General features: G+C 53.3%; 1 protein-coding gene across 3 annotated transcripts in view; it reads right to left on the bottom strand.

Moving 5' to 3' along the window:
- Positions 1-388: 388 nt before the first annotated feature.
- POLDIP3 (DNA polymerase delta interacting protein 3) overlaps positions 389-22,984 on the bottom strand; it is a 23,637-nt gene continuing 1,041 nt past the window's right edge. For 2 of the 3 annotated variants that reach the window (XM_004771194.3, XM_013045131.2), the window contains exons 2-9: positions 13,810-14,200; positions 13,055-13,141; positions 11,665-11,760; positions 9,047-9,226; positions 8,464-8,541; positions 6,208-6,337; positions 3,621-3,687; positions 389-2,672 (exon numbers count right to left, since the gene is read on the bottom strand). In XM_004771194.3, coding sequence (XP_004771251.1) covers positions 2,495-2,672; positions 3,621-3,687; positions 6,208-6,337; positions 8,464-8,541; positions 9,047-9,226; positions 11,665-11,760; positions 13,055-13,141; positions 13,810-14,200 — 1,207 coding nt within the window. In that variant the 3' untranslated portion in view covers positions 389-2,494. The remainder of the gene's footprint in view (positions 2,673-3,620; positions 3,688-6,207; positions 6,338-8,463; positions 8,542-9,046; positions 9,227-11,664; positions 11,761-13,054; positions 13,142-13,809; positions 14,201-22,984) is intronic. The other variant, XM_004771195.3, reaches the window with a different exon arrangement.

Raw genomic sequence — 22,984 nt, 5'->3', positions numbered from 1 at the left:
TCTTCTTGTGATCTCTGTCAAATGAATAAATGAACTCTTTAAAAAAATTTATTTTTTTCTAATGCTTAATTGAGCTAAGAGAAATTTCACTCACGCATCTGAGGTCTTCAAACCAAGGCAAAAGGCAGGCTCTCCTGTTCCCTATGAACAGACCTAATTCTGTGTCGGAGCTGACCATGCTTCACGGTTGCTAATACTCACACCCTCCATGATGGAGACGGGTTCAGCAAGTCCTGGGAGGAACTGCCCCAGGATCGTTCAGCAAGTCCTGGGAGGAACGGCCCCAGGATCGTAGCTGGTGAGTAGGAAAGCAGAGGCAAACTCCTGTTTTCTAGTGCCAAGTCCCCCAAGGCCACTTAGAATCCTTAAAGAAAGAACAGCTCAAAGGTAGGAATAACAAATATTTATTCAGAAATGGGTAAGTAACATAGAGTCTCCTCCATCCCTTAATGTCTCTTCCTCTCCTTTTGAACAAGAGATACACACAAGGAATGTGGAGGGGCGGCAGGTGGAGGGGGACACAAGGACTGGCCCACCACCGTCTCTTCCATTTCCCATGACGACACCCGTAGAGCCGGGGAGGCAAGCGAGCTCCGCCCGGCCGTGAACCACACAGCTACCCAGGACAGGGTCCAGAGGGCCAGGGCGCTGCAGCTGGACGCCATCAACTCTGTGACAGCCAGGGCAGCCTGGCACGGGACTGGGGGGTGGGGGAGAAGGGGAGGGGGGTAATGCCATGCAGGCAGGATATTTACCATCCCTACTTGAAGCCGAGTCCAAGCAGTGATCCAACTGTCCCCAGGACCTGAGAAACCTGGTCCCACGGCCTTGTAGGCGCTCTCAAGGATCAGGAAGGGGAAAGTGGAGGAGGAATGTCTTCCAGCTGCTGAGAACGAAGTTTGCACCCGCTCAAAAGGGGAAAAGGGAACATGGGGACAAAAGTAGCATTCTCTCTGGACCAGAGGGTGAAGCACCATCAGGTACTTTCCATGGACTCGCAAGGCCTGAGCAGCCTTAGAGCGGGAGGACGGAGTGCTGTTCAGAGCCTAGGTCCTCCTTCCCACTTACAGACAGAACTCTGGAAACAGGAGTTTCCAGATTTTTCTTCACTGGGCTGTTCCCAAGCAGGCCACGGAGAGCTTTTAGTGTCTCAGGTCCCCTCTGCTTCCTAGGCGCGTGCCTTTTGCAGCGCTTGCTTGCTACGGATTCTGCAGCTGCTGCCCAACTCGCTCCGGCTCTGCCGCCCCATTCCCTCTGTGGTCCCCACAAAGCAGCAGGAGATGGAGGAGGCCCGTGGAGCCCCGCTGTCCAGGTGCACACACCTGGAAGGGCTGCTCTGGTCTCCCTACACCCTCCCGACCACCCAGCATCCCCCCTGCCCTTCACTGGAACGCAGGGAAAGACCCCTCTGGTCATGGAAGGCTGGGCCGGTCACAACACTGGGAGCGGTGCCCCTACGTGGCAGCTGGATGTGTGCCTCTCTCAGCATCCCTACCGTCCTGTGGGAATCTGAGGCCAGAAGCGAGGCCAGGAGCAAGCCAGTATCTCCCATTCAAACAATCCCTCAGACCCTCAGTGTCAAAGAACAAGAGGTGGATCTTAAAAAAAAAAAAAGAGAGAGAGAGAGAGAGAGAGAGAGAGAGAGAAACCACCTAGCAGAGAGCTGACCTCTGCATCCAAACCAGGTGCGGCAAGCACCATGTCAGGAGAGAACTGGGAGGCCGACGAGGCCCTCTCCTCCTGGCCATGAGACCCCAGGAGAGTGGGGATGAGGCACAAGGCAGGAGGCAGGGAGAGGGGCCCCTGAGCCACTGGAGGCACCGGAGACAGCACAGCAAGGGCCGGGGATGCTCTTCCCGGCAGAGCAGCAGGCTCACCCGCCCCGACACAAGGCCCTCTCCAGGCCAATCGTGGAGAGAGAACCAGAGGGCTACGGCCTGATCCCCGCCCAGGCCACACACAATGACCAGGCAGGCGAGTGGCACAGCTCACAGCTCTCAAGCGGACCTGGCTGCCCTGCGGGGGGCAGGGGCTCCCACTCTCCACTTTGAAAGCTTAAAAAAGAGAAAGGGGAGGCAACTCGTCGCCTCCTGGAGAAAAATGTGTCCTTCAGAGAGGCCCCGGCGCTGCCCTCCACGGGGCCACCAGAAAGCCTTCCAGACAGCTCACGGTACCATTTCCAGATCCATCAGTGTGGGGCAGAGACAAGGGACAGGGATGCCGGGCAACACGGGCCTACCTCAGTGAGGAGGTGGAGGGAGAAGAAACCGACTACGGCAAACGTTAACGTACAGAAGGGCGCGGGGGAGAACACAACACAGAAAAGTGGGTCCCGTCCGGTGAGGAAGCGCTCTACCCCGGCGACCCGTCCCACGCTCAGGGGCCTCCAGTCCGACGGCCCATTGGTCACAGGCTTTGCTTTAGAAAACAGCCACTCTCCTCTGCCCCTGCTTCTGGCTGCCCGCCCCCACCCCCTACCCCCCCACGCCCTCGCTCAAAGTTTGATTTTGAATTCTGTGGGCTGTGTAGTCACAGAGGCCCCCGAAGACTTGAAGAGCGCTTTCAGGATGGTGTCCGGGTCCACTTCGGCTGGAGGGTTAGAGGAGGCGGCAGAATTCACCCTGCGAGGCAGCTCGCTCTCCTTCTTCGCCGAGGGGCTATCGCTCAGCCGTCTGCGGAGAGCAGTCAAAACCCTTGTCAGTTTTCCCTCAGATGGGGAGGGAACCCGCCATTTACACGAAGTCTGGTAGGAAAGCTAGGTGCTGAACACACTGCTTTCTGTACCCCCTGATCTCACGACATTTTATAGCAAATCTATCATTTTTAAATTTACAGATGACAAAACTGAACTGCAGCCCCTGGGGATCTGAGGCTTTAACTTCAGGACATGCTGTATGCCCTCCAGAGACGGACACCCACACCAGCTTAGTACATATTTGGAGAAGTCTGGAAGTCAAGAAATCGACTTCACTCTTGTTTATTAGCCTAATGGCTCCCAAACTTACTAGGTCATAAAATCCACATTTTCCAGAATACAACTTATTCCTGGAGTGCAGCTTAAAACACTTGTCCAAGTCACACAAGTCATTATCTGAAGTTCAAATTCTGGTCTTTCTAAATTTCTAAGTCTGTCTGCACCACCGACCTTGGCAAATCTGCTATCTTCCTGAGGTTTTGTCCTCTCATCTATAAAAGATGTCCTGCCAATCTACAGTTCATGCGTGTCAGGCTCCAAAAAAGGCACAAAACAAGGGCCACCAGTGGGTTCTGTCTCCATCAGAGTCTGGGGCGAGGCGGCGGCATTTTCCAGTCACTTGGATGGAACTCACAGTGGGACAAAGACGCCACTGGCCCGCTCTCCCCTCTCTTCTCAGGCCTTTCTAAATTCTAAAGCTGAGAACACCAGCCCCCGAGGGGCAGGCCCGTGCAGCAGCCCTGCGGTACGGTCACTCTTCCACCGACCCGCACCCCGACGGCCCAGCTGCCGTCGGCGCAGAGCCCGCGGAGGAGAGACAAAGCGCGGACGCGGGCAGGTTCACTCCGCAGCAGGAGGAGACTCGCACAGAGTAAACCAGGAGGAAAGCTCCACCCGCCCCAGCCCCGCTGCCCGTGGGACTTACAGCAGGATGGGCTGGTCTGAGGTGATGACGTTCCCATTCATGTGAAGGTTGCACTTCATGGGTTGCCCTGAGAAACCAGAAAGGAAAAGGCTCTGTGATGAGACTTCGGCTCCGGACAAAAGGACAAGGGTCCCCCTCCCTCACCGGGGCCCCCGCTGCTGGCAGCTCTGGCTCCACGATGAGCGACGGGGAACCGCAGGTGTGAGGTCCACGAAACTTCAGCAAGGACCGCACCGAACAGCAAAGTGGAAACAGACCTCCCTTCCCCCCTCGAGCAGCAGAGCAGAGCTGCGGGACGGGAGAGCCCGAACGCAGGTGACTCTGGCGAAGCTTGTTCGTCAGGTAGTGGAGGAAAAGGTTTATGCAATGAAACTGAGTGGAAAAAGAACTGCAAAGTGAACATGCGGGCTTCTCCTTGGTCCATGAAGGACTGACGGCCCCAGGCTCTGCCGGTGCGGCTCCTCTACACACTATGAGAGACGTGTGGCCATCCCAGCGCCACAAATTGGGGAGAGGGAACAGAGCCATATAGGGTAACATTTCCAACATCTCACTGGAATTAATATTTATCTGAAATAGATTCTGGTAAGCTACAACATATACTGTGAATTCTTGGGCAACTGTTTAACGTGGCAACTAAAAAATATAGTGAAAAACGGGGGGTGTGGGTGGCTCAATCAGTTAAGCGTCTGCTTCTGGCTCAGGTCATGATGCCAGAGTCCTGGGACTGAGCCCCTCATCGGGCTCCCTGCTCAGTGGGGGGCCTGCGGCTCCTTCTGACCCTCCCCCACCTCGTGCTCTGTCTCTCATACTCTCTCCCTCTTTCAAGTACATAAAATCTTTAAAAATATATATACATACACACATATATACGGTGAAAAAGTCTTTAAAGGACCTAAATGGTCACATTAGAAATATTCACACAAGTGAGCAGAAAGGGGCAGGAGGGAGAGGGAGTCAGAATCAAAAGCAGACTCCAGGGACGCCTGGGTGGCTCAGCTGGTTGGACGACTGCCTTCGGCTCAGGTCATGATCCTGGAGTCCCGGGATCGAGTCCCGCATCGGACTCCCAGCTCCATGGGGAGTCTGCTTCTCCCTCTGACCTTCTCCTCGTTCATGCTCTCTCTCACTGTCTCTCTCTCAAGTAAATAAATAAAATCTTAAAAAAAAAAAAAAAAAAAAAAAAAAAAAAAAAAGCAGACTCCACACAGAGCCTGGAGCTCAGCGAGCTTGATCCCAGGGCCTGAGATCATGACTTGAGCTGAAAACAAAAGTCGGAGGCTTAACTGACTGAGCCACCCCAGTGCCCCGAGACAAAAAAGGTCATTCTGAAATGATCAAAGGGTCAATGCACCAGGAAAGAAAGCGCTGACAAACTTATCTACAACTACCATACACAAACATGTATATGGCTAACATCAGACCCTCAAGTACACAAAGCAAAACACAACTGGAAGAAGCAGACGATCATAGCTGGTAACCCTTCACTTTCAGGAACGGCCAGAACCAGGCAGAAGACCAAGAAGGAGAGAGAAGATTCCAGTAACATTACAAACTGACTAGACCTACCAGACATCTACCAGCAGCAAAATACATGCAGATTCTCCTTCAACACTCATGGGACAGAAGGAAATCCGGCAAAGTCACAAATACATGGAAATTAAAACAATTCTAAGTAACGAATGGGTCAAAGAAGAATCACAAGGGAATTCAGACAATACTTTGAGATGAATGAAAATAAAGACCCAGTACACCAAAATTTATGGGACACAGCTAAGGCACTGCTTAGACAACAGTACAGAGCTGTAAATGCACAGAGCAAGAAGAGGGGGAGACAACCTACAGGATGGGAGAAAATACTGGCAAATCAGTTATCTGGTAGGAGAAGAAGTCATATATAAAGAATCCTTTTTTTCTTTTTTTAAGGAATTCATTTAAACTCCACTGAAGAGTCCGAAAAGACACTTCTCCAAGAGATAAAATGGCGACTCCGCACAAGCAGAGACACCCAACATCATTCACCAACAGGGAAATACAACCGCCGTGGCCCACCAGCGTGTGCCTCTTGAGCACATGTCCCTGGTCCACAAGGGTACTTGGTAAACACAGAAAGAAGTAGTCAGCGGACAACAGGGCCATGGCAGGCAGTTTCGCTCCACAGGCCGACCTGAGATAAACAACGGGACTGTGGGCCCAGGAAAACCAGGAGCCTGCCCCTAGGAGCAGTGCTCACCCAGGAGTTAACCGCTGACACAAGGCTGCCGGCGTCTGAGGAAGCTGTGTCCTAGCAGTCATCAGACCAACATCTGGAAGAGGAGGCTTGGACTTCTGGCTTCCCCAGCAAGACCTCGTAAAGAGAAGCATCCACGGAGAAATGGCGTTCCTATGCTCACTGGACCGAAGTCCTAGGGTTGCGGGCAAACCCAGGGCCCTGTGTGTTCTTAATGCCCGGGAAACCTTCTGTCCAGAGGGCTGAGCGCGCCGGAGTCCTCCCAGCCATCCCAGAGGAAGGCTCGCTCTGAAGGCTGCTGCCCGAGAGGGAGCAGTGAGCGGCAGGAAGGTGGGTGGCCGCCCCCCCCCGACTTACCGTCCAAACACCTGTTGTTGTACTTCTTGTACGCGGCGACGGCGTCGTCCTTCTTCACGAAGACCACCTCTGCTACCCCGGGATGCACCAGGCGAGCCCTTTTGAGGGCTCCACATACACAGAAAAGCTCCTGCAAACAACAGGAGGGTCAGGGTTGCAGAGAATCCAGGGCCGTCCTGCCTGTCAGTCACCCGCTCCAGAGCTCTGGGGGAGACGGCGGCCGGCCGCGCTCCAGCCGGATCCGCCCGGCGCCCAGGACGTCGGGAGGCACCTTTCAGGTGGTGTCCCTGAGACATCAGCAGGCCTCCCGACACGGGACCAGATGAGAGGATGAGCAGAGCGGGCAGCCACAAACAGGTCTGGGCTTACAAGCCCTAGAATCCCTGCGTCCTGCAGGAAGGCACCCCAATTTCTTCCTGCTGCAGCACCTACATTCTCAACAGAGACAGGAGTTACAGAATTTCTCTGAGGGCCCCGTCCTGAAAAGGAACGTGCAGGCTCATCAGAAGCCGTGGTAAACAGGTCACCACGGAGCCTGCAAGTTATCTAACTTCACTGACATCTTCTCTTCGGGAAAAAAAAGAAAAGGAATGGGCTCGCCCTCTCGCCAGGGCTGCTGAAAGCTCAAATGCAGGAACGTTTAGGGTAGTGCTCTGTAAGCAGGTGTCACTACCGCCATCATGTCCCCTGACGCCTCCGCCTCCTCTTACAGGGGGCGTGGGGGGTGCAGAGAAGGAAGACAACGTGGAGACAGACCGCGGAGGCCAGCCGGCACCCAGGCCACGGCTTCGCCTGCGACTCCCTTCTCAATGCTGTCATGAGGGCAGAAAAGCTTTCTGAAGCTTTCTGAAATGATCTGTTTTTTCACGATAAAGTGGAAAATGTCAAATACCAAAACTAAGAGAAGAAAACCGAATACTAAGTGCGATCCCAATTCCACTACTGTTGTTCTCCAAACATCACCCGTGTGGGCAAAGAAGGGAGGGCGGCTGTTGCTCCATTCACGCGGGGCGGCGACCCCCACACGCCGGCAGGTCCCACTACTCCGTATTTTCAAAGATCCTGCCCACAAAGTACCTGCCACATAACTTATGCTCAATAAACAGCAGCTATCACTACTTTTAAAACCAGGAAGAAGATCTGTTTCAACTCTCTGTTAACTTGTCATTTGCTGGTGAGCCTGCTCACTTCTCAAAGCTATCACACGGCACTCGTGTTTCACACTCAAAACCCCTGTCAAACGTGGTGGCCATTACAGGCTGTTACAGCACTTGAAACTCCGCTGCAGAGAGCCCGGAGTCCGCGTGCTTCCTCCTAGGACCTGACAATTCAGAGTTCAAAGGGCAACTGGACTTTCGAATAGTGGGGTTTTTTTTTTGGTGCCTAAAAGAAAAGAAGCGGGAAGAGAAGTCCTGGCTGCATCAGGCCCTCTCCTTGCCAGGTTTAGGCTCTGCCCATGACTAAGGGCGGGACAGGACAGGACAGATCAGGGCAATCCAGGGGGGCCAACCACCACATAACCCCAATCTACCTCATCCCTTTTACTCTGGAATCATCATGTAAACCCCTAGAGGAGGCACGAGTTCCAAAGACTCACAGAAAAATAACCAGAAGGCTGTGAACTAGAGGATTAGAGGATCCCATTCAGTGCCCACCCAGCACCCTGCGCCAGCCCTGGTGCCGACGCTGTGAAGCGCAGAGTTCCCAAGGGCAGCCCAGCTGCTCGCTTTTGAAAGCCCTGCTTCCAAGGCCGAATCTTGGTTGGTGTCGGGCAGCTTGGAATTGCGGAGGGTTCCCACCACCCTAACTGATAAGAGTGACTCACTGAGCTTAATCTATGCAAACAATATGGTTTACGCTGAACACCTGCTTTCGCCCTGGGAGTCCGGAATGCTGGCGTGCAGGAGCAGAGCGAGCCTACACAACTAGCTGCGGGTAAAGACCCTGGGCGCTGAGTCTGTACTGAGTTCCCTGGTTTCACGCATCACAGTTCGTTGCTGGAGAAATAAAGTGCATTCTGTTTGACTCCACTCGGGGAGGAATCCAGAAACTTGCACCTGGATTCCCCCGGCCTCCGCACCGTGAACCTTCCCCTTTGCTGAATTTGCTCTGTATCCTGGAATAAACCTTAGCCCTGACAGCACTCTCTGAGAAGTCCTGTGAGTCTCGGGGCATTAGTGAACTGGCGGTGGTCTTGGGGGCCCTGGACACAGACGTGGTTTGAGAGCTAGAGCCTCGGCGGGACGCAGTACTCACCACAATGTCTTCCTCAGTGACTCGAGGGTGCAGATTGTTGACGGTCATCTTGGTGCCTTCCAAGGGGCTGAGGACAGGCTGCCAGACAAGACAGTGACCAGAATCAGACAACGGCTGTGTGCTCAGCAGCGGCACATCCGCCCGGCAAGTGACCAGGAAGGCCCAGAGGAAAGACCCCCAGAGAGCCTGTCACAGTCACGTCCCCACCACGACACTCAGGACGCGCTAGTCATGTGTCACGACCCACCCAGCTCAGGTGACCCTTCCTCCTCAGAGCCTTTCTGACCAGCCCTGCATAGTCAGATGCTCTCTCCCCAGTGCTCCCAGCAGCTCTCCTCCGGGCAGGCCTCTGTTCTAACACAACGGCTGCTCCGTGTGCAGCTCCGTTTCCCCCAGCTGCCCGCAAGCACGCCGAGGGGAGGGCTCACTGAGGCTTGCTTTGCTCTTTTGTAAAATGGAGGTGGCAATGCCCACCTCACGGAGGTGCTGTGCGGGCTCGACAGGTACGCATGCCACGCGGCGCCCCCAGCACAGGCTGCCTCCCAACGGGTGCACTCGCTCCCTCTCCTCGCCTTTCCCTCACCTCGGTGGGCGGCAGCTCCTTTGGGGGCTCCTCCTTGTTCACGAGTGTTCGGGACATGCTGGTCAAGGCTTTTGTTCGAACAGAGGAGGGGAGGGCCGGAGCTGTGTACGCGTCATTCTGGACCACTTTGGTGAGAGGGAGGGCCTTGGACACGGAGAACTTGGAACTGCTCAGTCCGGCCTAGACAAACGGGCAGACAGGAATCTGAGAAGCTAGAGAAGGAGACAAGAGAGAAGCACTACGGAGCTGACAACCCTCACCCCCAAGGGGCTCCCAGCTCCCCAACCCCATCAGAGATCTGGAGCCAAGAAAGGCTGCCAGTGACTTCCCCCAGGGAAGGGGCGGGAGGGGAGAAACGCAGTCTGCCCACGTGCTTACAGAAGCCTCCCTCCAGTGCAGGAAGCCCCTGGTGAGACCCTTCCATGCAGCCACAGGCCTACCCAGACCATGGAAATTTTATGAAATTCTGCAATTTGGAGCGAATGACAAGGCCAAAAGCTTAGAGTCAAGTTTGCTCCCAGATACGCTCCTATCAAAACTGGCCGACCATCAGCTCTGAGCTGGCCTGGCAGAGGAACCCACTCTTCAGAAGATCCAGACTCCCAACTTCTCGGTCCCTGTTTCTATACACAGAGGCACCATGGGCAGCCCCGGCCCGATCGGCTTCCAGACCGTGAGGGACACGCTGGCAGTCAGTCGTGCAGATCAGCAGATACTGTTCCCTCCCTCCCCTGCTCCCCCTAACCGGGGATGTGGTCCCTTGAAAACATAAACTAGGAAACTCCTTGCTAGGAATGAGTCTGAGAAAAAGATGTATGAGGCAGAAGCGGCAGGTGGCCCTGCTGCTTTAAGCCCGCGCCGCCAACTACAGGCTCAGGAAGGGCTGGACGCAGCCGCCAGAGGCAGAGCCTGGGGCCGGGGTGATTCACTGGCTTCTCCGAATCAAACAAAAATGTCCTCTTTGTGCTGGACCCCACACTTCTCAAGCTGCTTTCTTTTTTTTTTTTTTTTTAAAGATTTTATTTATTTATTTGACAGAGAGAGAGAGATCACAAGTAGGCAGTAGGCAGAGAGGCAGGCAGAGAGAGGAGGAAGCAGGCTTCCCGCTGAGTGGAGAGCCCGACGTGGGGCTCGATCCCAGGACCCTGGGATCATGACCTGAGCCGAAGGCAGAGGCTTAACCCACTGAGCCACCCAGGTGCCCCCTCAAGCTGTTTTCTGATTACCGACGGCCAATACAGTACGACACACCCGACCTGCGAGGCCAACTGCAGAAGCTTGACTCCTAGATCCACTATTTATACGCTGGATGATACTGAACATATTTTCATCTCTCTGGCCCCTGATCTGGGCCTGTAAAATGGAACTAATAACAGCACCCACCTTACTGGGCAGGAGGGAAGGGGAATCCTAGTTAACATAGACACTGCATTCTTCCAAGCAGGGTGAGCCAGGACCTAAGCCTGCTGACCACTCCCTGGGCAGCGGACCTTAGCAGTTCAACCAGTGCAAAGGCCCAGCCCCTAGTGACAAGTCAGCACGGTTCAGCTTCGCACAGCACTCTAAGAACTTCAGCGGCAACCACGAAATTGGTCCACACTCTCAATGCAGCAGCAAAAATGGAGTCTCCGGGTCTCTGAAGGCCAAAGGCCAAGCTTGGCTTGGGTGCCCCCAGGCTTCCGTCCCTGACATGGGCTATACCCACTGCTGCTGGCCACCCTAATGGTCCCAGATGCTGCTCTCATTCCTTCTCTATGTGGGATCCGCCTAGCAGCCTAGTCTAGCAAGCTCGCCCGCATGCAGGCTGCACCCGGTGGAGTGCACAGGCCAAGTACAGCTTATTCCTGCTAACAACACCAACTGAGGGAACCTGGTGTCAAGAATGCGGCTGAACAGGCACTTGGTTGCTTGTGGGTTAAGCCTCTGCCTTCAGCTCAGGTCATGATCCCAGGGTCCTGGGATCAAGTCCCACATCGGACTCTCTGCTCAGCAGGGAGCCTGCTTCCCCTGCCTCTCTGCCTACTTGTGATCTCTCTCTGTCAAATAAATAAATAAAATCTTAAAAAAAAAAAAAAAAAAAAAAAAAGAATTCGGCTAAAGGGGCGCCTGGGGGGCCCACATGGTTAAGCCTCTGCCTTCAGCTCAGGTCATGATCCCAGGGTCCTGAGATCAAGCCCCTGTTGGTTCCCTGCTCAGTGCAGAGCCTGCTTCTCCCTCTGCCACTCCCTCCACTTATGCTCTGTGGCTCTGTCAAACAAACAAAATTGTAGAACAAACCAAAAAAACATGGCCAGAGGCGCTGACCACAGAGGGAAGGGGAACATGCAGAACGTCCTGCCACACAGGAAAACACGATGCCATCCTCAGGGATCTCCCATTTCCCCTGCAGGGAAACAGCAAGCGGATGCCGCAGCTCTGCACCCCACCAGCCGTGGGGCCGCTAGCACAGCACTGGACACCCTGCTCTCTGCATCTGTAAACCAGGGACTGTATCAGCTCTGAAAACCTCAAGACCCGCAGGGAGCAACATTTCTGAACTGAAAGGCCACATCCTCCACTGCCACTCCTATCCACTGATCAAACACGCGGAGAGCGCAAGAAAAACGGATATGCCTTACCACGTGGTGGAGAAAGCTGCCGGAGGCTGCAAATTTCATCTGTTTACTAGGAATGGGAGCTACAGAGTCATCATCTTCTTCCAAATCATATAAATTCTGAGAAGAAAGAAAGAAAAGCTAATGGGGCCTGCAGGTCCTGAAATGACATCTGGAGCAAGAACAGGAAGAGATGTGGAGCCGGTTGGAGGGAGCAGCAGGCGCAGGGGGGCCCAGGGGAGACTGGCCTGGGCGTCTAATCCTCACACCAATCCTCACGGTGGCTCTCCACCCACCGGGGCCCAGCAAAAGTGCTGCAACCTCCAGGTACGTGAGAATTACCTTTCCACAACAGGCAACACCTAGAACCACCTAGAACATGTGTTTATTATCTAGAAATAGATATTATTACCTAGATAATAGATAATAGAATAGATAATATTACCTAGAAAGTCCATCCTTGGCAGTCTGGCCTACAGATAGAAATCCAAACCCCAGAAAGAACTTTAGCCACAAAGATGCTCACAGAAGGATTTCTAACCGTGAGAATTAGAGAAAGACGGCTTAAGTAAACCGGAAGACGAACTCAATGGATTATGCAATTATTAAAAATGTTTCGAGTGCTGTGAATCACAGATGTACTTGTGTTGTAAAGTGAAAACAGGAGGACACAAAGCTGGGTAATAATGTAACAGCAAACACACAACCACAGCTAGGCAGTAACTAGAGAGCAATGACACCTAAAAATAAAAAACCCAAGAAACAGGAAGGAGCCAGGGCAGAATTTCAACAGCTGTTGGCTCTGGAGAGCAGGAGCACCAGAACTCTTACTTCCTGTGTAATCTTTCTCTATTTTGCAAATGTTCTATTTTAAGTATGTATTAAGTACATACTAATTTTTTTGCACATGCTACTTTAATAATAAAAAATAGAAGACTTTCGATTTGCCTCTCTGCCCATTATATATCCACCTGCCTCACCACTGTAAGAAGTTTAAAAACAACTACAACGACTCATGAACTGCAGGGACTCCGGGGGGTGTGGTCAGCTGAGCGTCCGACTCATGGTTTCGGCTCAGGTTGTGATCTCAGGGTCATGGGCTCCGTGCCTGGCAGGGCCTCTGCTTGGGTTCTCTTCCTCCCTCTCCTTCTGCCCCTCCCCATCCCTTGCACACATTCTCTGTAATAAATAAATCTTTGAAAAAATAAAAATAAGAGTAAGTAAAACTCAAACTGTCAAAAGCCAAACGCAATCCCTCTCTTCGCACTGGGAGCCTCGGGCCAGGCCGCAGCGAATCCACTCAGCGGAGCTCCTCAAAGCACACCCACGCACGCACGCGGCACACGCACGCTCACACCCACGCACGCACACGGCGCACGCTCACGGCCACGCACACACACTCTCGCTCTCCCACCTGTTTGGCCGGGTGGTTATTGACAACGTTGATCCTCATTCCAGCAGGATGGGCGTGGAGGGGTGCCATGGCCTTCTGCTGGGGAACCTAGAAACACAGAGAGACCGTGATTCATCCCCGGGGGGCCACACAAGTTCTCCATGAGAAAGGAATCACTGCACTTGAAATACGGTGCCACTCAGCTGTGGCCCGCAGTAACCTCTAGCAAGCCTCGTGGCCAAAGCAGGGCACCGCGTCGTCTTGCTCCATGAGCCTGGCTCAGTGAATGTTCATAGCTGCTGCTGTTCCTGTTCCCAAAGTCACTGTGAACGTTAAATACTGTTTCCATTCCGCCCGCAGCTGTGCAAGCGGCCGGTGCAACGGACCAGGGGCTGGGTCTGCCTAGGCTCCTCCCTTGGGCCCCCACGGACAGCTGTGTTAACTCTGGGCACAAAGACCCACATCCTGAGAAGGAGAGCCGTTTATAAAACTGCGGGAATGGTCCCAGAGTCATGGTGAGAGAGAAATTCGGTCCTCTGTGTGAAATGCCCGCCACACAGCACGTGCCGCACTAGCGTCTGTCCTTCCCTGCATCACTAGCTCACTGCAGAAAGTCAGTGACTGCAAAACGAGATTAAATCCTTGCCTCCCTCATACAGTTACTGTACAAACACTGGGAGAACTGTCATTTGGCCCCAATACTCGGCCCCCACCCCCTGCCTGAACCCACAGTTGTTCCCGGCTCCCCAGGAATGTCTGGCAAGAGCCGCACCCACCTGGATGGTTTTGGTGAGCTTCAGGGCGGGGGTCACCGTCCCGATGGGTGGGCTCAGGAAGGTGGCTGGGGAGCTGCGCTTCAAGCTGATCTTCTCCCGAGCATCGGCCACCTGGCGGGGCTTCGGGGGCGCCGTGCTCTGCTGCTTGCGCGAGTTCAGCATTTCTCTGGCATCCTGTACTTTCCCTTTGATCCGGAACCGAGCGTCTTTCTGTAAAAGCTTTTCCCGGGCATCCTTGACTCCCAGCTTGAGCCTGGCGTCTGAGAGGCCAATCTTCTGCCGGGCGTCAAACCTCTGCTGGAAGGTGGCGGAGCGGGCGGGCGGGCTGAGGAGGCTCTGCTGGACCCCCACACGCGATCGGACACCTCCGACTCCCGGCCTGGCATGCAGACTGCAAGCAACAGAGGGGGTATGAAGCGGATCTGGGTCCTCACCAGCAGCCCCTGGAAGCAGGGCTGTCGTCATCCTGGGAGCAGGGGGCAGTTCCTGGAGAACCCAGACATCTGCTCGCTGTCTCAGGAAACAATTAAACCTATACTGAAACTTCTTAAACCTATACTGAAACTTCTTTCCTGGTTTATTGCCTTTGACTTTGCCTTGCAAAGAAAACTAGGAAGAAGGGCCTGGTGGTTTCTATCACTTAGATAAGATGGTTCTGGGCCTCCTGGGTGGCTTAGTGGGTTAAAGCCTATGCCTTCGGCTCAGGTCATGATCCCAGGACTGGGATCGAGCCTGCATTGAGCCTGCATCGGGCTCTCTGCTCAGCGGGGAGCCTGCTTCCTCCTCTCTCTCTGCCTGCTTCTCTGCCTACTTGTGATCTCTGTCTGTCAAATAAATTACAAAAAACAAACAAACAAAAACTGGTTTTGGGCACCTAGGGGGCTCAGTGAGTTAAAGCCTCTGCCTTCGGCTCAGGTCATGGTCCCAGGGTCCTGGGATCGAGGCCCGCACTGGGCTCTCTGCTCATCAGGGAGCCCACTTCCTCCTCTCTCTCAGACTGCTTCTCTGCCTACTTGTGATCTCTCTGTCAAATAAATAAATAAAATCTTAAAAAAAAAAAAAAAAAAAAGACAATTTTGCTCCCCAGACCAAGTATTCTGAGACACCATTAGGGACAATAACCTACAAATCATGCTAGTCAAAAAAAAAAAAAAAAAAAGCACACCCCCCCAAATATCCTAACCCCATGCCCCTGAAGAGCAACGTCTGTTTCCAAAGCTCTTCCCCAGCCGTGCTCTCAATCAGTGCCCTGTGAGGTGGGATGAACTGATTAATGACAGATTCCCCAGCCTCCCCCGGCAGCCCAGGCCTCCAGTGCCAGCGGACGCCCCCTGCCCAGGGGCTGGGAGCAGGAGCAAGCCCACGGGCAGACTGAAGACACAAGGACTTGGTAGCAAAGAAAACCAGTCACTGTCTCAATTGTTCCCAAACACCAAACATGTAGGTATTTCCCCCACATCAACTGTTCTTGAACTCTCTGGACACCAACCGGGTGTCCTACCATTCAGTTCTGACACTACCCACCCAGAGTCCGAACACACCCCACAGGCTACAGGCTACCCCGCGGGAGTCCCCGCACTTCAGGTGCCAGTTCCAAGTCCTGGGCTTCCCATACTTTTGACAGACTAGCTAAAATCGAGGGGACACACACCCCCTCCTCAAGTTCAAGAATTTGCTAGAATGGCTAACAGAATACAGCTGAAACAGGATACTTACTATTATCGGTTTATTATAAAGGCTACAATTCAGAGTCAAACGGAAGAGAGGCATAAGGCACAGGGAGAGCGGGGGGCGGGGTGAGTTTCCGCATCCTCTCTGGCTGCACCACCCTCCAGCACACAGCTGTGCTCACCAACCCAGAAGCTCCCCACAATTCCATGGGGGGGGGGCGGTTTATGTAGGCAAAGTTGACTGAATCACTGGCCAATGATGACTGACTCAATTTCCAGCCCCTCTCCCCTCCCCGGTGGTTGGGGGCTGGGGAGTGGGGTAGGGCTCCAAGTTCCAGCTAATGATGCCAAGGTCTTTCAGGCAACCAAGCCCCCATGCGAGGCTATCCCCGGGGGCCCATCAGGCGTCACCTCATTAGAACATAAGATGCTCTTACTACATGTGCACTCGCTCGGGAAACTCCCACAAGTTTTAGGAACAGTGTGCCAGGAATCAGGGATAAAACCACCTTTGTATTTAGCACACTACCAACAAGAAAATGTCAAATTCAGAAACTGTTAAGATTGGAAATGAACTAAACTCCATTAAACAGAAGTGCCTGGGTGGTTCAGTGGGTTAAAACCTCTGCCTTCAACTCTGGTCAGGACTCTCAGGATCTGAGTCCTGGGTTCTCTGCTCAGCAGGGAGCCTGCCGGCTTTCTCCTCTCTCTCTCTGCCTGTCTCTCTGCCTACTTGCGATATCTGTCAAATAAATAAATAAAACCTTAACAGAAAAAAACCCCACTCCATTAAATAGGCCCCATCCGCTTGTGGGGCTCCTCTGCTGGTCCTTTAGTAGCTTGCGAGGAAAGCAAAGACCATTCCAGGTAAATCCTGAGAGCCCCTCCTGGGGTCCGCAGGCTGCTCCCTCACCCCACCTGGCCACTGCACCACCCCAGCGCCACCCCAGCCTCGCCACTGCTCACAGCGGGGGCCCTGCCTGGGGGACTCCTGCTCCCAAGGCAACACCTCCTCTTAGGGAAACCCTCCCTCCCTGATTCCTCTAAGACAAGCCTCCTTTGTGCCTATCACTACATCTGCTTGTTTGCTCCTCCACTGGACTTGGAGAACGGGCACAGTGCTTTGTAAGTGGTGCTGAACGCTGGCTGGGCATTGGAAACTCCCGTGGAACTGCTTAAAAACACGGCTGTCCGCACCCCACCTGCAGCTGAATCTCAAGTCTGGGCTGAGGCGTGGGCATCTGCATTTTGACTCCACAGGTGATCATGGATGACAGAAGCGTTCAGAATCTCTGACCTGGTGTCAGAAGGCAAAGCTCGACTGAACAAACAAGTTCCTATACGGTTTCCCACATCTGTGTCCGGGGGTCCCCCAGAGGGCGCTCCAAGTACCTCACCGCCCCCCCTCCCCCACCGGAGGGAGCCTGTCCTCCAGCTCCGGGGCCAACCGCAGGAGCACACCCACGGTACCAGGGAAGGCAATCCGGCCCTTCACCTTGTTATCCTCTGACCAGCGGAAACACCTGCTGCCTCCAGTATGCCAGATCACCTAAGGCAGTGATGCACATTCCATTTCTCTTTCAGAAATGGAACATTAGTTGAGGATTTAAATACTTCCCAGGGCGTCTACAGGAGAACCAGCCGGAAGAGGGAGGGAAGGGTCATCCACCGAATTGTTCAGATTAGGTTTAAGGTGGGGCTGGGGCCGCCCTACTTGCTGGTCCCTGTCCTGCTTTCTCCCGCAAAGGAGTGGGTTAAAAAAAAAAAAAAAGGCCATGGGGGCGCCTGGGTGGCTCAGTGGGTTAAGCCGCTGCCTTCGGCTCAGGTCATGATCTCAGGGTCCTGGGATCGAGTCCCGCATCGGGCTCTCTGCTCAGCGGGGAGCCTGCTTCCTCCTCTCTCTCTGCCTGCCTCTCTGCCTACTTGTGATCTCTGTCAAATAAATAAATAAAATCTTAAAAAAAAAAAAAAAAGGCCAAAAGGAATGGGGTGTTTAGGGAGTTCACTAAGCACAAATAGGGAGAAAGAAATCGGCGCTTGCGCAGACAGCACCCATCCGCCCCTGGAGTGGCCCAGCCTCGGTTTCATGGTCTGCAAGGCCTTGACAATAGTGGGGCTATGCTTCTCAGCATCGCTGAAACCTACAGCTATTGAGGGGCCGCTGGAATTTGCAGAGGGCACGTGAACTTACTAATAAAATAAAAAAAATAAATTAAACCCACAGGTTTTTGTTTTTTTTTTAAATGCTTTCAACTCCCTACAACCGCTGATGATGCCCATCAAAGAAATGCAACAGGCTCTCAGTTCACACCAGGAGCTACTACTGAAAATGGGGAAAAGGATTTTAATCAACATTTACTATCCAGATCCCGACGAAATCAGGGTTAGCGTAAAGTACTCCGGATAAAACTGTTTCACTTCCCACCCTGAAGCCAGAGGCCTTGGGCTGGGAAATCAAGTCACCAAAAAGAGCGAGGCAGGAAGACACCTACTCCAGGAGAGGAAGGAACGAAGTCTCCAGGGACACCACACAACCAGGCACCAGGCGGCTGTGAGAGGGCGGGGGAAGAGCCAAGCATGATGCCACAGACCGCAGGCCACGGCGTGCAGTCTCCTGGCTCTCGAGCCCTGGTGGGCGCCCCCGCCCTGGGCCCCCTGCCCTCAAGAGTGTTCCCCACCTTCTCCCTTGGCACTTCCACAGTCCAGGGCGCCTTCCCTCGGCAGATGAACCCAAGACACAACTGCCGCGGAGACCCTTACTGTGCGGAATTAAAGGATGTGTGTCCAAGGCCACATCTCCTGCAGGATGAGGGGCCTCTTGGGGGTGGCGGCACCCTGCATCTCCTTGCCTGGGGCAACCCTGCGCCAGGCAGATGAAAAAAAGCTCAAAGAGCTTTCGGGTCCTGAGCGCCCGCTAAGTGTTGGGACCTTACGGCGCCGCCCCGCCCCGCCCCGCCCCGCCCCTTTCATCCCCAGCCGTGAGAATGAGGCTGACGCACACATTCGACAGACGAGAGGTCCAACCAAGCTTGCCCGCACCCAGTCAGAGCACCAATAAATGCAGTATGGGGCAAAAGTGACGACCAGAACTTAAAGGGTTAAAGAGGGGGTCAGCTGTCCCAGGCTAAGAACAGCTTAGGACTCCTGGGCCACCGCACAGCTCTAGGGACCAGAGGGGGAGCGCGCACACACCCAGGATGGCCCAGCATGCCCATTCAGGTCCCAGAACATGGCCCAGATGCCTTGTGCTGGTCTGTTTTCTCTCTGTGAGAGGCACAAGAGGGCCATCTGGGGCAGGGAGGGGACGTGGCTGGGGACGCAGGAGCGCGAGAAGCTACTTCCCGGCAATGTGAGCCACTCAGTTCGCTGGCTCCGCCAACCCTTTCAGCTCCTTTCATGACCAGCTTCAGGGGCTTCAGTGCTCAGGCTTCTAATCATCACTGCTCCTCCTCCTGCATGAAAAGACGCCTATTCATCCCAGCGGGCAGCAGCGCTGGGTACAAGGCAGGCATTAGTCATCAGGAATGTTTCAAATAAACACTCCTGCTAGGAGTGGGTCTCCAAAACACAGAGTTCGTGGTGTTCCCCTCCTGCTCCAAGAACTGCTGAGGCTCCCTAACAAAGCCCGGCCCCTCAGCGGAGCCTCTGGTCTGGCCCCAGCCTCTGCCTGCAGCTTCACCTCCCACTGCACACGCTATCTGATGTTCCCGAACACATTCTGCACTTGGGGACTCAGTCAATGTCGGGGAGAGGAGTGGGGGAGATTTGGAGTGAGGTTCTGACTGCCCCACACGGACACGATGCACCTCCGCCCCACTTCCAGGGCCCCACTAGGGGTTCCTGGGGTGCTGGGAAGAGCGCTGTGGGTGAGAGGGCCAGGGCCCCCACCAGAACCTGCCCTCTCCTCCAGACTCCACCCAGAGCTGGCCCTGGACAGCTGTGTACTCTGAAGGAGTCAGGGCCTTGGGGGGGGGGGGGACCCCGGATTATTATTATAAAGTGGATTTTAATCCATGGGGTCTCTGAGTTAGTTATGTGTGCTGAGGTCACCTTTACAATGAGAAAACAGTTTAATTCGATTATGGAGAGTTGATCCTAGATTAGGTGCTTCACAGACACAGAGAAACAAGACACCATCCCCTAACCCTCCAAGAGAGTCTTGTGCAGGTATTTTGTTTTAAATCCTATTTCTATTTCTTCCCCCTCCAAGTTACATAACAACTAATCTTCCTTCTTTTTAGTTTGGGTCTACATTTCCTTTATTTTATTTCAACAAGGAAACAAGCAATGAGTACCAGGACCAGAGCTCTGGCCTGAACTGAAAAGCTGACCAACCCCCTTCCGCACGGCTCCAAGGACTCCCCAGACAGGGCGGTGGGGCCGGAGGTGCTCAACCCCATCACAGTCAAAGTCCGACCTTCCCATCAAGGCTGCCTGCCACCTCAGATGAGCCTTCTCTAACTAGGAGACAGCAGTGGACGGACAGACAGCAATCTTCTAAGAGCTCAACAAATCAAACCAGACTGGGCGACTCTGCAAACCTGACCAGCAGTACACTTGCAGCTTCAGGGAAAAAAAAACCGACAAGAGCAGGCCCACAGGGCTCCTGGGTGGCTCAGTTGGTTGAGCAACTGCCTTCCGCTCAGGTCATGATCCTGGAGTCCCAGGATCGAGTCCCACATCGGGCTCCCAGCTCCATGCGGAGTCTGCTTCTCCCTCTGACCTTCTCCCCTCTCATGCTCTCTCTCAAATAAATGAATAAATAAAAATCTTAAAACAAAACAAAAAACAGGCCCTCACTGCAGATGGTACCCCATGCTGTCCTGGGGAGACTCATCCATGGGTCTTGGGCACCAACAGAGTCACCAGAGCCACGCTAGGCCCCGGGAAGGACAGCGTCTCACCTGCTGAGTGATGCATCACTCAAAACTCTCCGCTTCTCCGTCTTCACATTAATCACAGAAATCTTCTGACGATTAACTGGGGCCCCAGGTAATCATAATGACAACGACCCCTTTCTTGACTTAAAAGGTGCGATGAACACAGAACGGCTGCCTAGAGAACAAGCAATTCCGAGACCGGCGGGGAAACGCGCTACTCACACCGCCACAGGTTCTTCTGCTATTTTCCCGAACAGGAAGAGTTTTTGGAGATCATCGCTGGTTCTACTTAAATGACCAAGCACAACGTTCTTCATGGGACCTCTACACCATGCCATTCCACAGCTCCCAGGAAGGGGCAAGTTCTTCCAGGAAGCATGTAAGAGGAAACAGGCTTATTGTAGGAAAGGAAAGCTGTTCACTGAAATCAGCTTAGACCTTTCAGTTGTTTGTTCTGTTTTGTTTTTTAAGATTATTTACTTATGGGGGGCTGGGTGGCTCAGGGGGTTAAAGCCTCTGCCTTCTGGGTCATGATCCCAGAGTCCTCTGCTCAGTGGGGAGCCTGTTTCCTCCTTTCTCTCTCTGCCTACTTGAGATCTCTGTCAAATAAATAAAATCTTTAAAAAAAAAAAGAATATTTATTCATTTGACAGAAAGAGATGGAGACAGCAAGAGAAGGAACACAAGCAGGGGGGAGTGGGGGGAGGGAGAAGCAGGCTTCCTGCTGAGCAGGGAGCCCAATGCAGATCTTGATCCCAGGACTCTGGATCATGACCTGAGCCAGAGGCAGACGCTTCACAACAGAGCCTCCCAGGCATCCCAACCTTTCAGCTCTTGACTTGGATGTAGTTTTCACTGGCTGTGCAAGTAAAATAAAAATGAAGTTTCCACCAGGTTTAATCCAAACACAGCGCACAGGCCAAACTAGCACGCAGAGTCTCCGCACATTCCTCCAATCTGGTCTCCAGGTAACAGCAAGGCAGTATTCTCACATACTCTCACAGAAAATTCAAATGTCACTTATTTACAATCCTTCAATAATGATGATGAGAGCTAACAACTATTGGACACTTAGAACCATCAGATACTTCTGAAATTCTTTAGATATATTAACTCACTTAGTCCTAACAATCAGCTAACAAAATAAACACGGTCTACATTTTATAAATGAGAATGGTGGGGAATAGTTAAATAATTTGCATAAGATCATGTGGAGGAGCGCCTGGGTGGCTCAGTGAGTTAAGCGTTTGCCTTTCGCTCAGGTCATGATCTCAGGGTCCTGGGATCAAGCTGGGCACATTGGGCTCCCAGTTTAGCAGGGTGTCTGCCTGTCGCCCTCCGACCCTCCCCGCTCTTGTGTGTCTCTCAAACGAATTTCATGGTCTCTCAAATAAATCTTAAAAAAAACAAAAACAAAAACGTGGAAAGCGAGAGAAGGAAATCAAAACTTCATAGTTTCACTCTCTAGGGCTAGGTACCTACTGGCCCCCATCAGGGGAGGGGCTTAGGCTTCTACCCCTTTAAAGGAAAGATCCACCATAACTGCCATCATTCCCTTAACACTTACTACCTGGTACAAACTTTAAAATATGTATTTTTGGGGCACCTGGGTGGCTCAGTCAGTTAAGCAGCTGCCTTTGGCTCAGGTCATGACCCCAGGGTCCTGGGATGGAGGCCCTCATTGAGAGGTGGGGGAGGGGAGGTCCCTGCTCAGCGGGGAGCCTGCTTCTCCCTCCCTCTGCTTGCCGCTCTGCCTACCTGTGCTCTGTCAAATAAGTAAAATCTTAAAAAAAGATTAAAAATAATAAATAAAACACACATTTTTATATCCTCATACTTCATCTCCTCAACTACCTGCCAGGAACCACTACTGCAAATGAGGAAATGGCCCGGCTCAGAAGGCATATTGCCAGGGAGGCACAGAACCCAACAGGCCCACCAGGGCACCACGTCTGCCTGGCTGCAGAGTCCCCATTCATCCCACAGATCCCCACCCAACGCCCAACACCAGACTCTGGACACACGGGAGCCAAGAAACTACAGACCCAACAGACAGTACAGCCAGCCTGCAGCTGCGAACCCAGGGGAGTGACAGCAGAAAGAGCACGTCCTGGGAAGCTGGTTCATTCAGCCCCCGTGCAGCAAACCTATGAAACCGAGAAAGACTCAGAAGTGGCCAGAAGACGCAGCACCAACCGCACACCAGTTATTAGAGGGAAAACCTAGGAAAGAACCACTCACGGAGAATGGCTATAAGCAAATTAATGCTTCCCGTGTGCCTGTTATGAACCAGAAACCAGGTGAAGCGGGGGCTGGTGAAGTATGCGCCAGCGGTCAAGTGCAGTGGATATGTGGGGTTGGGGGCTGGGGCTGGGGGGGGGGATACATTTCAGTTAGCAACAGATACTATCTATTTTCTAGCCCCCTCCCCCCCCGCACTGGGGATGTATTAGTCAACATCTGCTAAGTGAATGAGGTCTGAGAAAACACTGTCTAACATCTCTACAGCCTGCTTACAGAGACACCTGAACTAGTGCAACGTGCGCTGGAGAACTACTGGCCGCCTTCCCACCTCTGCATACACGTGAACCAGAGCTCATAAAGGCTGCAAATGACAAATAATAT

The sequence above is a fragment of the Mustela putorius genome, unplaced genomic scaffold, assembly GCF_011764305.1.
Source record: "Mustela putorius furo isolate JIRA1106 unplaced genomic scaffold, ASM1176430v1.1 tig00000738_pilon_pilon_pilon, whole genome shotgun sequence".
Lineage (NCBI taxonomy): Eukaryota > Metazoa > Chordata > Mammalia > Carnivora > Mustelidae > Mustela > Mustela putorius.
The sequence above is the reverse complement of the archived record's forward strand: the minus strand, read 5'-3'. Positions and strand labels throughout refer to the sequence as shown.